This window comes from Delphinus delphis, chromosome 6 (assembly GCF_949987515.2).
Source record: "Delphinus delphis chromosome 6, mDelDel1.2, whole genome shotgun sequence".
NCBI classification, from domain to species: Eukaryota; Metazoa; Chordata; class Mammalia; order Artiodactyla; family Delphinidae; genus Delphinus; species Delphinus delphis.
In genome coordinates, this window is record NC_082688.1 from 21,741,743 (window position 1) to 21,758,761 (window position 17,019).

At 38.6% G+C, this 17,019-nt stretch overlaps 1 protein-coding gene across 1 annotated transcript in view; it reads right to left on the bottom strand.

The window, feature by feature from the left end:
* The window catches only part of UGCG (UDP-glucose ceramide glucosyltransferase), a 34,610-nt gene that overhangs the window by 8,993 nt on the left and 8,598 nt on the right, over positions 1-17,019 (bottom strand). The window contains exons 2-4 of the mRNA XM_060014330.1: positions 8,492-8,633; positions 1,659-1,761; positions 612-713 (exon numbers count right to left, since the gene is read on the bottom strand). Coding sequence (XP_059870313.1) covers positions 612-713; positions 1,659-1,761; positions 8,492-8,633 — 347 coding nt within the window. The remainder of the gene's footprint in view (positions 1-611; positions 714-1,658; positions 1,762-8,491; positions 8,634-17,019) is intronic.

The window sequence follows — 17,019 nt, forward strand, 5'->3', positions numbered from 1 at the left end:
AAAGTAAAAGATGTCACATGAATAAGGGAAAACTTACACCTAGAAAAAGCTCATAGACTACATAACAGACCACGACTATTTTTTTTTTTTTTTTGGCTGCATTGGGTCTTTGTTGCGGCACGTGGGCTTTTCTCTAGTTGCAGTGAGCGGGGGCTACTCCTTGTTGAGGTGTGCAGGCCTCTTACTGTGGTGGCTTCTCCTGTTGCAGAGCACGGGCTCTAGGCGCGCGGGCTTCAGTAGTTGTGGCGCATGGGCTTCGTTGCTCCGCGGCATGTGGGATCTTCCCGGACCAGGGCTTGAACCCGTGTCCCCTGCATTGGCAGGTGGATTCTTAACCACTGCGCCATCAGGGAAGTCCCGACTATTTTTTTTTTTTAATAGTTGGAATTTTCTCTTCAAAATGAAAACATTTTCATACACGTAACATTCTAGGTTAGTATAAAAAACATCAAAATCTTAGTAAGTATAACTTGACATATTACCACGAAATAATGATAAAATGAATTACTTTATTAGGCAAACAAATAGGACTGATAAATGTATTCTCAGACTGCTCTTGGCATTTTATCATTGAATGAATAGTTCTGCAAAATAAATAAGAAAAACCTCACCTCTTATTCCACTATCACAAATCCATATAAGATCATACTTTGCAACTTCATATCCTGGCATTAAATTGTTAATTTTAGGATTAATGCCAACCTTTTTGCCACCTAAAAATTTTAAAGTACAGCAGTGAACAATTCATGCAATATTGGAAATATTTGCTATTATACATATACATAGTAGAGAGTAGTAAAAAGTACTTGCAGATTTAATAATTTAAACAAACATACTTTAACATTATGTTTCTCTTGAGACACAGATGTAGAGAACAAACTCATGGACACCAAGGGGGAAAGTGGCATGGGGTGGTGATGGACACTGGTGGTGGGATGAATTGGGAGATTGGGATTGACATGTATACACTAATATGGATAACTAATTAAAAACATGCTGTATAAAAAAATAAAATTAAATTAAAAAAAAAAAGAAAATAGTAGGTGAAACCATCATACTTAAAAAAAGCCAAAAAACCCATTATGTTTCTTATTATTCATAATAATATATTTAGAAAAAAATTGTTCATTCTCAAAAAGAAAATTACATCATTAATCTTTGAAAATTCATTAGTTTCAGTTTTCTAATTCTTAAGTGCTTGCATTAATAGTAAACATTAATCAATATTTAATAGCAAATATACCTCTAATTAGTCTTTAGAATAAGCCTGTAGGCTTTTGGAAAAATATTCTTTTTGCAATATTACAAAAATGAATTCTATCCCTCATTCCCAATTATAATCAATGAGATACAGAAAAGGCCATAGATTGAAAATATTAAAGAAACAAAAATAACAGGCTCATGTCTGACTGACGAGTAAAACATGATTTGGGGTAATTCTGTTAATCCCAGATATGAAAAAAAAAACTTTGTCTTTATAACTTAAGTCTTCTCAAAAGGACAGAAACACCTTTCACTGTATCTAACAAACACGCATAAAGCAAACATGCTAATAACTTAATGGGTGTCTAGCACCCTAATCTATAGTTTAATGCAAAGAAGATTACTGATATTTAATACATTAAAGCAAAAAGGTTATTGTAGAATTTGTTACTTACCTATAAACAATCTAGCATCAACATTTGGATATTTTCCAAGAAGCTTCTTACACACATCAATGGCTGGATCATCATGATCTTGGACACAGAGGAGTACTTCATACTAGTCAAAGAACACATTTTACGTAAATTAACCTCTTTTCCAAAGATAATCACTTATTATTAGTATTTACTGATGGATCAAAAAGCATTAAGAAAAACAAGCAATTGTACCCACAAAGTTTAAAAGTTAAGAGAGTATTCATAATGGATGCAGACACTTAAAGGATTATCAAGTGTTGCTTTAACCGAGAGCAGCTTCTCCAGAAGGGGCTGTCTGCAAGCCAAAGAGAGAATGAAGAGATTGGCAGGGCCCACAGCTGAAGTCTTGCCACTGCCAGATAGGCATGGCCTAATAATTCAACTGGATTCCAAGCTTCTCCATGGGCTTCATCACTGAAGATTTATTAGATGCTCACAGGGTGCCTAGCAGTGTGAAAACAACACAGAAAGCAACCAAAATGAACACACCCTTCGTTCTCTAGAAGCTTTGTCTCTGAACTTAATATCATTTCATCAGGGTGCTAAAAATTACATACTGAATACCACTACGATAAATTTAAAGAGGTTTCCCAAACTCTTCACAAGGACAAAGTGAGATTAGATTTTTTGTTGTATAATAATTTTCTGAAGTAGAATAGAATCTGATTTGATTAAAAATATATCCTGAAAAGCACACTTAGCCTTTTAACTATGAAAACACCCAGGATTTTATTTTGCCCAGACCCATGTTTACTCTTTTTTTTTTTTTTTGGCTGCACTGGGTCTTCGTTGCTGTGTGCAGGCTTTCTCCAGTTGCGGCAGGCTGGGGCTACTCTTTGTTGCGGTGCGCGGGCTTCTCATTGCGGTGGCTTCTCCTGTTGTGGAGCACAGGCTCTAGGCCTGCGGGCTTCAGTAATTGTGGCGCTCGGGCTTAGTTGCTCTGCGGCATGTGGGATATTCCCGGACCAGGGCTCGAACCTGAGTCCCCTGCATTGTCAGGCGGATTCTTAACCACTGCGCCACTGGGGAAGCCCTATGTTTGCTCTCTGATAGTACACTAAGGAAGACATTTCTTAGTACTTGGCTGGCTGTGTCAAAATTACCCTCGGACAGTTTTTTTAAAAAGAGGATACTGGGCCCCACTCTTAAACTTCTGAATCAGAGCATCCGAGGGGATTCTGACATGTAACCAAGTTCATAAAATCTTGAGCTCTAAGATACCATGTAGTAAACTACTAAATTTTTTAAAAGTGTTTGCTTTCACACATAAAGATGCTACTCTATTATTCTGTGGGCTATGTATTCTAAGCAGTAATTTTTTTCAATAGTGGTGATAAATTCATGCTGACTCAATAGCAGATTTCCTACCAAACCTTCTTTCTAAGACAGATTGAACATTTTTAAGCAAAGGAGGAAGGTTAATCATGTCCATGAGAAAATAACAAAGCTATGTGTTCTAAAAAATACAAAAAGTTGAGGACACAATTTTTTAGGTGTCTAACATACAGGGACTAAAGCTAAGGTAATGGGAAGGCCTGTTTGATTTACTTCCATTGATAAGCATACACAAGTAAAAAGTGGAAATAAAATGTGTACAGTGCCTTGAGCACAATAATTACTGTTCACCTAATATATTGATATATTATGTCAGCAAAAAGTGGCAGCATAGAATTTAGTGGTCAAGCACATAAGGACCAGGACTAAGGTAGATAAAGAAAGTTTAGCTAACAAGGTAAGATTTTTTTTTTCAAGTGAAAAAAAAGTTTTCTCAATAATTAAGTAGAGACCTGGATGGACCTGAGAGTCGGTCATACAGAATGAAGTAAGTCAGAAAGAGAAAAACAAATATCGTTTATTAACGCATATATGTGGACTCTGGAAAAATGGTACAGATGAATCTATTTGCAGGGCAGGAACAGAGATGCAGACGTAGAGAAGGGACGTGTGGACACAAGGTTGGGGGAGGATGAATTGGGAGATTGGGATTGATATATATACACTACCATGTGTAAAACAGATAGCTTGTGGGAAGCTGCTGTATAGCGCAGGGAGCTCAGCTTGGTGCTCTGTGAGTGGGATGGGTGGGATTGCGGCGGGTGTGGTGGTGGTGGTGGTGGTGGTAGGAGGGAGGTCCAAGAGAGAGGGGATATATGTATACATATAGCTGATTCACTTTGTCGTAAAGCAACTATACCCCAATTTTAAAAAAAAAAAAGTAAAGGGGAAAAGCAATGTATACTTTCCTCATACTTTCTACCTATAGTTATTACATATTCTATCCAATATCTACCTCTCATGATGACTGACCAAAATTGCCACCTTAGAGGTACTGAAATGATTACGCAACTTTACAGCCAGTGGTCTCCAGAGATCAGATAAAAATCTGAGAATGGGATGGGCACCATTCCTGCCACACCCTGAAACTTCTTCAAGGGTTGACTCTTAAGTCCCATAAAAAGTCAGCCATCCTCCCTACCAAAATGTTTGCTTGAGCCAACAAGAGGCAGACCTTAACCATGAAGATTAGAAAGGTTAAGTGACTTTCCAAAGGGTGTAAGTAACAATGAGCTTTCCTACTACAGTGAGTTGCTCAGTCAGGCTTGCTCTAAAGAGTTCATTGTTTTTCCAAACATAGCGTAGTTTTATGCTTTTATGATTTATACTGTTTTACAGGTATAAGTAAATATAGTGAAAGAATATGTTTATAAGTAATACAATTCCATAAAATATTATTAAAAACCTACTCTTGGCTTTTTCCTCAGCAAGAGAAAACTTTGTAATATATAGTACTAGACATCTACTCAATGGGAAGAAAAAGGCTATACTAGGTTGTAGCAAAAACTTTTTCAGAAGTATATGGTGTTAGTATAAGTAAGGGAGGCATAGTTTACCTTTATCCAAATGCAAGATTTAAAGTTTTTGTTTTTATTGATTACACCTCTTAAACTTAATTTCAAATGAAAAACAAATACCTCCTGATAAGCCAGAGTGCAGATGAAATTCAATTCACTTTATCTAAAAAATGTTCAGACTCTTATTAAAGATATAACTTTCCCTTAGATGTGCCTGATATTAAAAATTATACCAAATTGGAGGTAGTATTCCAAGTGTTTTCTAAAGTATTAGATTTTAACCAAGAATCTTCATTTTTCAGCTAGAATCTGTATGTTTGATCAACATTTAATTTGCTAGGAATTTCTGTACTTAAATAGTTAAATCACTCCGACTACACTGCAATTGGTAAAACATAAGATATTAAGTTGATTAAAAGTTTTGGGTTTTTTTTTGCGGTACGCGGGCCTCTCACTGTTGTGGCCTCTCCCGTTGCGGAACACAGGCTCCGGACGCGCAGGCTCAGCAGCCATGGCTCACGGGCCCGGCCGCTCCGCGGTGTGTGGGATCTTCCCGGACCAGGTCACGAACCCGCATCCCCTGCATCCGCAGGTGGACTCTCAACCACTGCGCCACCAGGGAAGCCCTAGGGTAAATTTTGAGTGAAAGATAGATGCTTCCTTTGAGTGAAAGGAAGATGTTTTGTAAGAAAACTGCTCTGAATTCAAAGTTTTGATAAGTTATATCAAAAACTTACTTTCAAGAACTAGGTAGTTTACATGATTTTTCAAATTTATTTGGTAAAACACTAATCTTTCAGACATAGTAGTTTTATTACATGTATTGTGCCGATCTTTCAATAACTGAACCTATTTTCAATCTTTTTAAATTCTTTACTGTCATCAGTGACAATAAAGAATCCAAGTATGGCACTGGACTTCAAACATTTTAAACCCATTCTATATTTGCAAAAAAGAAAAGAAAATCACAATTACCATAACCTCACTCTGTTAATAACTCTGATCATTCATTTAAAAATTCTTCATATGGCCAGAATTTACTAAAGTAAAGCCATCAAGACACTTTAGATGCAGATTACTGAATCCTCCTACTATGGCCGAATTTCTGCCTAAATGCCTTCTCCTATGCTGATGCCAAATGAGTACTCGATTTTGTGAAAAATGAATTGTATTCATTTTTTTTATTCTTATATTTTTTCCAAGAATTTTTTTCCCCAAGGAATAAATATCAATATAAGGTGGATTTACAAGATATTTAAAGCATAGATGTCTTTCAGGGCACTTAGTATAATAACAGTCTCACCAAAATTTAAACCTAGAAATTCAGACCAAGTGTCCGTAATAAATCTTCTTGCACATGTCTAAAATTAAATGAAATTTTAGTATTTCAGTATGTTATATACATATTTCCAAATGGCCTATAAGGTTCCAAATCAAATAACAGAGGAAGGAGTTACATCCAGAACAAAAACGTTTCCATACCTTTATAAAACAATGTTCACATTTGACAAATGGAGAATATTAAAATGTGCTGGGCCTGGCAGTTACACAAATGTTCATTTCATGACTATATGCCTCCTTGATGACACAAACAACTCGTGTTCACACTCAGATTTGTGCGATTTCAGTGGTTTAACTTCAGTCTCCTGTAGAATTGCCATTGCTTTTGGTCTTTTAAAAAGCAAATATAGTGCAGTGAGATCAACATTTCCTTTTAGATTGCAGGTACTCTGCACTTTTGCTCTGCTTTCTAAATGTTCTTTTTACACAGCTAACAATTCTTTTGTAATTAGAAAATAAAATTATGAACTAAAAAAGAATGAAAACAATCCCTTGCATATAATGTTATTCATTTTTGTAATGTGTCAAAACAGCTTCCTCCTCAACCAAATAAATGTCTTAATGACATAACTTAAGCGGAAAAAGAACTTAAGTGGAAAGAGAACTAAGTGGAAAACTAGAGCTCTGGAGATAATTCCAAACTGTATAAAAAAAAACTTCATTCAGAAGAAGAAATCAATTATTGATTCATCCCAAATGTTCATAGTTAATGGATACATATGTTCCTGGGGTTATTTTAAGAAACTCTTTAAACCCACACTAACTTCCAAAACCATTTTAAATTCCATGACTATTATCTCACAAGAGCAGCAACATAAAAATTCCATAACTAAGTTTTAAGAGTGGTTGAATAGGGAAAGGGGAAAGGGTTGGATGATGGTTAAAACACTGAAATTTGTGAGATTAAGTTTCACAAGGATAAATGCATATGGTTCCACGCTATGCTCTGAAATTTATTCATAATCAATGAAAATATTCTTTCATTCACAAAAATAAATTCTCCTTTACATTCACGTATATAAGGTGAGGCTTGAAAAACTTCCATTTTTCTTATTGCAAAGCTTATTTTACAATTAATTTTGTTTCTCATCCTTCCTGAATTATCAAAGGCCACTTTTTTGCATTTTTAGTTTGAAAAAAAAATCAAGTACCAATCTTATTTTTTCTAATTATATATTTAATTTACTGAAGATAATGCATGCCTATGATTCAGATCTCTAAAATTATTAAAAATATATACACACACAAAGTAGAAGAAATACATAATTTTCTGCTACAAATTAGCTTCAAATGCCTAGACTTCCAAAACTCCAAAAGCAATAATATAGCAACACTAAAAAATAACTGAATGATACTCATGTCTACACACTGAATAAGAGCTGAATTAAGGCTACCATGTCTGTGTCTTCTTCTTAAAAGAAATGAAATAACAGTGTGAAAATCAGTCACCATGAGAGTGTGGTGTGTAGATGTCATCTTCTTTCTCACTACTTGGGCGACATTGTTCTAAAGAAATAGGAAGGGAAGAGTCTCCGACTGGCAAAAACTATGGAAAAACCGAGGCAATGATGGTAAAAACTGAGGAAAGTGAGTAGAGACCACAGAGGGAAAATTAAACTGGACTGAAAATCAAGCAGGTAGAAATTTAGACATATTTTCACAAGTAATCTACCACTGCTAGAACATGCTTTCAAAAGCAGCGTCTCAAATAGGCAATTGAAAAAGTTGCCATAAAACTAAATACAAAAATTAAGGAATACTAAGTTTTCCTAAGAAACTAAAGGGAAGAAATAAAAAGAATACTCCCATCTCAAGAAAACTGAAGTCTCCAAGGAAGGAAGTACATTGAGTTTATAGATAAATAGGTTATATAGATAAAAGATATAAGCAATACAATTAGGTATTAAACCCCAGAAAAATCAAGAAATCAAAAATTAGGTGTTTTTTTAAACATCTTTATTGGAGTTTAATTGCTTTACAATGGTGTGTTAGTTTCTGCTGTATAACAAAGTGAATCAGTTATACATCTACATATGTCCCCATATCTCTTCCCTCTTGCATCTCCCTCCCTCCCACCCTCCCTATCCCACCCCTCTAGGTGGTCACAAAGCACCAAGCTGATCTCCCTGTGAAAAATCCGGTATTGATGAAGCTCCATCTTACCACTAATTCTAACCCCAAAAGTCAGAATCTCAAGGGGATTTATCATTAGTTCTAGCTGTCCTGCATCCCATTTCTGACCACTGAATATTGCTTTCTCACTTTCACTGTGACTCTCATGGAACAAGATCTTCACACTCAAACTACCGGGCACTTAACACTGTCTGCAATCCAGGAGCTTCATTCAGGGATTTCTAATTCAGGTTGACATACAGGTAGTTAGAAAAGGAATTTATACCCCTTCCTCAACCCCCCATTTCTGTCCTGTGATGACAACCACAACTACTACTACTACTACTACTACTACTACTACTAGAGCATAAATATGATGAAGCCAACACCATCATGCATTTTTAATACCTTCACCTGATACAGTGTCAAAATTTCTCTCTAAGTGTTTATTATAAGAAAAAAAAAGTATGGTCTAGCCCATTCCTATGAGTACAACACTGTACTCACCTTGGGATAATCCAATTCAAAGAATGTTTCCAAGTTGTTGATTAGGTTAGGATCTATTCCTTTCAGTGGTTTCAGAAGAGACACCCCTGGGAGCTTGCTATATGGTTGTTTGTCTGTTGCCTTCTTGTTTAGGTGTAATCGGCTAAAAAGCAAATGATACATATATTAACGTACATTTCTGGAGACTATATTAGGGCCAAGTCTATATAAAGTATGTATCAAGCTACCAATAAATTACTGAATTTCTTTTTAATTGGCATCTTTTGAAAGGGATATCTGAAAATGAAAGAAAGTAGAACCAGGTAAGCTTCCAGTTGAGGAAAACCAGAACTAAACAGAGTGAATGAATGTTCCAGCGAAGGCTGAAGCTTAAGACTGCTGTTTACTGCCGTACTCTGAGAGCCCAGAACAGTGCTAGGCCTGGAGCAGGCATTCAATAAATACCGGCTGAAGAAACAAATGACAATGTTAGCCCACACATTAACTGCCCTTCCTCCCAAATCGTCATCAAGGTGGCCAAAGAACTATAAACATAGCAGGGAAAAAAACAACAACCCTATTTGCACCAGAAAAATATGGAAAAGGAACCAGAAAAATTTGAGAAATTTCTGTAACAAACAGTCCACACAACCACTGATTGAAAGAACTACCAAGCCAGCCTGCCTGGCAAGCAAGAAAATGGGATATCTATCAGGACTCCCAATGCTCACCATCTCTGAATGGCAGGGATGGAATAGAGGGAAATTGAAGGTAAGAAAAAAAATCTCAGTGATGACAGAAATGCCTATTACGGACACTAGAAGATATACCAGTGCCACCAAATCACAGAGAAGTTGGCCAAGGTTCTCAGCGCTGCTCCATCCCATGGGGAATGAGCTCCTAATGGGGGAAGCCATGCCAATTAGAGAAGAGAGAACGTGCTCCAGTTCATGTCAGGTTGTCACGATAAAGAGAGGAGATGCCCTTCAGCAGAGTGCTGAAGTTTCTAAAGCAAGTCACTAGAGGCGTCTTCCCTCCTTCTCATTAGCAAGTCTCCAAGCACTCAACAGTAATTAGAGGCTGGGACAATCACGGGGCCAACTGCAGGATATTTTAAGACACAATTCTTCCACATTTTAACATCTCTGAAATCAATGGCATCTTATAGTTGCTGGCAGCCAGATGGCGGCCCGGACTTAATAGCATGAAAACCAACCCTTCCAGAAGATCAAGAAAACGCCAGTATCAACGCATAGTGAAATATACTATTCATCTATGAATGATTTCTGGAAGTACACCAGTACCATCATCCACAGAAGTTAGCCACAGGTTCACTCCCCTAATTAAGGCAGGGGTGTGCTGCAGCAAACATCTCAAGTTTCAGATAAGGCCATAAGCAGGGGTCTCCAACCCCCCCCCCCCCACCACCCCGTCCGAGGCCCGTTAGGAACCAGGCGGCACAGCAGGAGGTGAGCAATGGGCAAGTAAAGCTTCATCTGCGGCTTCCCATCGCTGGCATTACCGCCTGAACCATCCCCTCCCCTACCCACGATCCATGGAATAATTGTCTTCCACCCGTCCCTGATGCCAGAAAGGTTGGGGACAGCTGCCAGAATGCATCTTTACGGAAAGAAAAGCAGGCTACTACCTACAATGGAAAAAAATTTAAACCAACCAAAAATTTAAAGAACAGTGTGGTCTCAATTTTTCATCCATAACATCAAACGCCAGAAAATAATGAGTACCATCTACAGCAGTGCTGTTCAGTGTGGCAGTGGTCCACAAGTTGCTTTTTACTGGCCAATGATGAAAGAAATGGAGAGCAAGCACTTAGAAACTTTTACAGCAGTTTGACATTGCCATGCCATCCAAGCATATGGTCAGTCATTTATTTTCACTGTAGTTTACTAAAGTATCAATCCATGACAGATTGGAAAACTTTTAAAGAACTGATCCTTTGCCGCAGATAGTTTGGAAAATATTGATCTACAGAGTTCATCTAGAGGGCTGGAAAGAGGTAAAACCATGATCTAAAATTTATATAACCGCAAATATGACAACTATTCCATTTCTAACAAAATAGTAGACTAGATGTCTGGAGAAATCCACCCAGTACAGAACATCTAGATTGCCAGAAGGAAAAGTTTATGTTATATATTTAATTGGTTGAAACAGTTATGTATCCACATGGTTCAAGTCACTAAAAATATTAAGAGGTTCATATAAAAAAGTCCCCCTGTCACTCCTGTCCCACATCTGTCTTGTTGCCATCACCACCTCCCCAGCATTATTAGTTTCTTACTTATCTTTCCAGAGATTTAAAAAAATGCATATTCAAGCCAAAACATACACACACGAAATTCTTACATAATATTCATAATTTTCTCTCCTCCTTCTTAATACAAGCACACTAAAAGTATGTTTTTAAATATATGACTAAACTGTTAGAAATAAAAGGAAAGCGTCCCGAGTCAGAAATGAGGAGAAACCCCTGAGTGAGTGGTGCTGGAGACAATACTTGCACTGGGACCATCTGTTGGTCCCTAGTGACCTAGAAATGGTGACAAGCCTGAGACAGGAATGATAGTAAATCTGTCTGAAGAACCTTGAATAAATATGGAATCTCTTACAGGCAAAGTAGAAAACTTCTGGACCACAGAGGGAAGATGGGGATGCTGCCTATCTTGGATTTAGTCCGAAGCAAAATGGAACAAAAGCAAAAAGGCTCCCTGGAGAACACCTAACCACGCGGGTTTGGAACCCAGAAGGCAAACTATAGGTGTTGCTTGAAAAAAACCTAAGAGATGGAACAAGAGAGACCGTCATATGTGACCACGAATATATGAAAAGAACTACACAACGTCTAGAAATGAAAATGGCAATCACTGTCATCAGAAACTCAATAGACAGGTCATAGTGAAGTTGCATACACACAGTTCAAAAGACAACTGGAGAACTGGAATCTAGATCTGAAGAAATTATCCAGAATGCAGCACAGAGAGAATGAGAGGCAACGACATTGAAATCATGAAAGGGTTTGAGACATGGAGGCTAGAATAAGAAGTCAAAATCACAGTAATTTTTATCTACTGGTCCCACGGTATGCTCATTAAGTGCTATTAAACTGTAACAAAACATGCAGAGACAGAGACAGAAACATGCAGTCGCAGAGACAAATGGTCTGCGACTTTGTCTCTGACTTTACAGAAGTATAAAAACCCCTGACTTCCCCTCTCTCACACCTCAGGACTTCAACTTTTGGACAATATGAAGAAGCAGGAACTGGATTTACTCTCCCACCTGAAACAAACTAACAAAAAAAGCAGACAAAAAATAGGAAATGTTTTTTTAAGATACTGAATATCAGGTAGAGAAGTGATTCCTAAGATATGAAAAACGAATGAGGCGAGTCCTCCAATTGCCTCAGCTTACTATTCTGAGACAATTTCCAGGCCAGGAGACTCCTGGTTTTTTTTTAAACGTTTAGTATACAAAATGCCCACAGGCAGAAATCACAACTTACTGGACCATTCATTCCACAGCCTCAGAATCTGCATTTTTACAAACATCTCAAATGATTCTGATGCAGGCTAGCGGTGAACCACACTTGAAGACACACTACAGTAGGCTGTCAAGTCTCTAGGGTCCAACACAATAGCATGTTCACAAGTTTAAAAAATGTTAAATAAATGAAGAGTAAAAAATGTTGGCTAAATAGAGCTGGAAGGTATGGTTAGTCTAGAGACGAAAACATGGGAGTCACCCACAGTTTGGGAAGTACATAAGCTCTCCCAGGTGGAGCATGCCATTAGCAGGTGGTCACAAATCAATATACTAATATTACAGAACCAGTAATGCATGAGGGAGACCAAGAGTGAGTGACCAGGACAGGAGAAAGAGAGCCAGGAAGAAAGTGAAGTCACAGAAGGGTTTATTTGGCTGGGCTGTTTTCTTTTTGAAAGGGTTCAAGAAAGAAAAACATTGAATGCTGTCGAGAGCACAAGATAAGAACTGAAATGTCCACTGAATTGAAAAGTCCACAGAACTGAAATGTCCACTAGAATGTGTGAACACTGGTGACCTCAGAGTACTCTGGGCAAGGGGCAGGTAGATAAAAATGGTTAAGAAGCAAATGAATGAGAGGTGAGCTGCGATAACAGTGAATAAACACTAGTTTCTCCTGCAACCTGACAGTGAAAAAGAGCCAAAGAGTAGCTAGATGGAGAAGCGTTTTTCAGTTTAATTTTTAATTATTTTTAGTTTTTAATCCTTGAGTATATACGGTCAGGGGAAAGAGCTAGTCAAAAGGTAAATAGAGAAAAAATAAAAATAATTAATGGCATGATAGGATCCACAGTGCGAAGTAGGAGTGAAGGTAAATGTGACAAGAATGAAGGTAAAATGGTGAAGATTTAGAAGAGGTGCTGCCAGTCATGGGTGTCAGAGCTATAAACAGAAACAAAGTATTGCCAGATACCAGCGTAGGCTTAGCTGAGATTTGAGACCATGAATGTGTAGTAGTACCAATCCACGTGGCTGCGTGATTACCTCTGCAAGATTCTGAAAGTTGAGAAGCTGTAAATTATGAGATGGATACCGGATAACAGGGCAGACTGATGATATGAGGGAAGGCAAGGGGCAAGATAACGAAGTGATGAATTGTAATGGAGAATTAAGTGAAACCAAAGAGGTAAGCAGGTAGAGGCCACACCTGTGGATAAATTGCCTAGAGCAGCTGTTCTCAGCCTTGACTGTACATGAAAATCACCTAGGGAGTTTTTTTTTTGAAAATTCCTGATGCCCAGACCAAATAAATCTGAATCTCCTGAATTGAGACCCAGGCAGCAGCATGCTTTTTTTTTTTTTTAAAAAAAAAAAAACCTTCCCAGTGACTCCAAAGTGCAAAGTTGAGACCCACGGACCTAGGAAGGCTAGATTACTGTAAGAACAGAAGAGGGCTGAGATGGAAACTCTCAGAAAGGTCAGCAGTTATGGGATGGATGGAAAACAAGGAGCCTGTAAGGAGCCATACAAGTGGCACGAGAATGGGGAAGGGTTGTAGAAGAGAGAAAGTAGGGGCTCTCCCCCTAGTGAGCTAAATGTTGCCAGTTATCAGAAACGTAAGATTCATAGCAACTGGAGAAATTCCCATACAGATTACCCTATCCGTATGGACTACTTCTGGGGTTATTTTTAGGTTATCACTGGCAGTGTGTATAGCATACTGGTTTAAGAGCCAGGGCTGGAGCGCAACGGTCTGGATTTCTGTACCAGCTTCACAGCTAACTAGCTGTGTATCCTTGGGCAAGGTACTTCCTTATCTCAAGTTGTTGTTGTTGTTGTTGTTGTTGTTTAAAGTGTGAATAACAGTACCTACCTCATAAAGTATTGATAGTTGTGAGAAACAGATAAGATTAAGCCACAAAGTAAACATTTGGTGATAGCTATCACTGGTAATTTTTTTCAAAAACTGCTAATTTTAAGGACATTTTCCACTAAATGTAACTTCTCTGAATTACCATAGTTCTGATAAGAGATTTAGAGATACCAAACATTGATGCAACATATAAACAAAAAGGAAGGACTGGAAATTCATAGATTTAAAGATTATTTCATATATATTTAAAGATTAGGGGGCTTCCCTGGTGGTGCAGTGGTTGAGAGTCCGCCTGCCGATGCAGGGGACACGGGTTCGTGCCCCGGTCCGGGAGGATCCCACATGCCATGGAGCAGCTGGGCCCGTGAGCCATGGCCGCTGAGCCTGCGCGCCCAGAGCCTGTACTCCACAATGGGAGAGGCCACAACAGTGAGAGGCCCGCGTACCGCAAAAAAAAAAAAAAAAGATTAGACCATTATGTGGGTTTTCTTTTTTTTTTTAACATCTTCATTGGAGTATAATTGCTTTACAATGTCGTTAGTTTCTGCCGTATAACAAAGTGAATCAGCTATACATATACATATATCCCCATATCCCCTCCCTCTTGCATCTCTCTCCCTCTCACCCTCCCTATCCCACCCCTCTAGGTGGTCACAAAGCTTGGTTTTCTTTTTAAACATAAAGTCAACTCTTACGTATTAAGAAAGATTAAAGGGGGAAAAGGGAATCATCAAAAGTCTCAAATCATGGTTAAAACAGAATAAGTCAAAATATGGGATAAAACATTTAATGTAAAGTTTAAATTATATCCAGTATTTAAGCTAAAATTGTATTCAAGGTTTAAATTACACTCAAAATTTAGGAACCAATTTAAAGTTCTATAGGCGTCATCCAAAAGTATAAAAACAATGCAAGTATGAGAGTGAGAGGCACTAAATGTCACAAATTATTATTGCCCAAAAATGACCTGTTACTGTTTTATTAGGTGAGCTCTCCTTTAAGACTATTAAATGGGTTCTCAGTTGGGCAGAGGTGCTGCATAGTCCTGGCTTCTCGAAATCCCTCCATCCTCAGAGCCTGGCTCAAAGTGTTGGATTCTGTAGCCACATGAATCCCCCCCTTCCCTTGGCTCTGCTGGAGGGAGAGACTGTCACCCTCAGAGCTGAGAGGCGGAGGCAAGATAATTGCCACAATGCTGCACGTACAATGTACAAAGCAACTACTGGTCACTATGTAATTCAATCAATACCACCGTCTCTCATGAAGATATTTTCAGGCATTCCAAAGTGGACAGTATTCTGTTTTGTTGACCATTAAATCACCACACCTAACACAGTTCCCAAAGCAAAGACTACAATGCAGCCTTCCTCCCGGGGGTCCAGGCCTGAGAGAAAGCCCCTCCCCGCAGCCCCTAATACCCGGCAAGCTCTCAGTCAGTGGCAGCATGTCCACGCACCAGGACCAGCAGATCCACAGTCTGGGATTTTAATACTTTCCTTAGTTCTCTTGAAACAGAATCTCCCCATCTAACATGTATGTCCATTTGATTTTCAGAAATTTAATTTTATTACATTTTCAGGAACACATTAGGTAAAAGAGGAATGAACCTCTTATATACTAGCCAGTGGTTTTGATTGGCTTCATTTTTGAAGAATAAAATGATCCTGAAACTAAGGGAGCAACTGGGGAAGACAAGAAAGCGGGGTAAATTTTCAATATGTCTCATTTTCCCAAGGAATTATTTCTAAATTACACTTGAAGTTGAGAGCTGGAGTCAAAAGAAAAAAAGAAAATCGAATTCATGTAATTAAGGCATGTCACTGTCAAAGACAGGGAGGGGCAGATGCTCACAGCAAGCTGCTGCAGGGCTGTACCCGCCAGCTGCAAGGACAGGGAACAGAAGGGTAGGTACCATCTGAGGCGCTTTCTCAGAGTAAGAGTCACTTCAGTCTAAAAGGTCACGAGAGATGAATCACGAGCAAGAAAGACAGGCCTTCAGGGTCTTGCTTTCCGTTGCGAGCTAGAAGGACATCTATTCAGGGAACACTTCAAAGAACTCCAAGGGATGCTAAGGAGTATTCCGGAATATTCTGCTGGGGTTATGGCTGCTTTGGCCTGATGAATTTTCATGGCCTCTCTGCCTAAGGGTTTTCAACTTGTGAGCTGATAGGATGGCCTTGTTTTTCCTCGTTGATTTTTATTTCCTAACATCTCAGTCTCTAAAATTGTTACTGTCCTTTCCGTCATTTTAGTTGTTTTATCTTTCAAATCTTTAGTCTCCCCTACTCAACAGTTTATTTAATGGTTTGCACCATTTTAAAATGACTGATTGTACAGTTTTGTATTCGAATTGAGTTTTGGGTGGCAGGGGGGACTGGAATGAGGGGAAACTTCTGGGAGAGGGCTGGCTGTGCTCGTCCCCTTCTGTCAGCCCCTTGCAGCAATCTTAAGACAGCGCTACACCTCCCAGAAGTGAGGCACAAGAATCTCCCTAGAAGCTTCTAAGGGAGAAGATGGATTCCTTGAGGGCAAAGTTCACCTTGCTCAACAGTCCCAGACTGTGCTGTGCAATTCAGCTGAACCAACTTATCTGACATTAGGAATTTTCTCCTCTGCTCCGTGCCATCAAGGCTGTTAATGTTTCATGTAAAATTAAGTTGATTGCTTGATCAGCAGATCCCCTACTTCATATAGTCCATGCCAGCAATTCTCAATGATAAAAGCCTTCTGTTGTTGTCGTTAGCTATGATTGTGCCCTGGAAGCCTGTTACTGTGTTTAATAATCAGTATGTGTCATGACTAATGTTACTTCCATATCGCACTTATCTTGTCAAAAATGGTACTGCAGCAAAATGGGCTTCATCAGCAACACAAAGCATACCTGGTGTAACATTAACTTTGTAGACACAAGATTCCCCAGAGGACACGGAACAACCAATAGTGAGTTAGCTTTAGAGGAAAACACAAACTATTTCCAATGGACAACAGACTTGTACACTACAAAACACGAAAGATTCCATCACCATAAAAAACAAAGAGGAGATCTTTATTAATTTTGCTCCCCCTCCCTCCCCAAAAAACTCCACTCACTCACCCTTTGGTGACAAGAGTCAGCCCTAGTGTATGGGAAATAAATAGATCAAGGTATTTTGCTAACAGCAACTAATGGCTT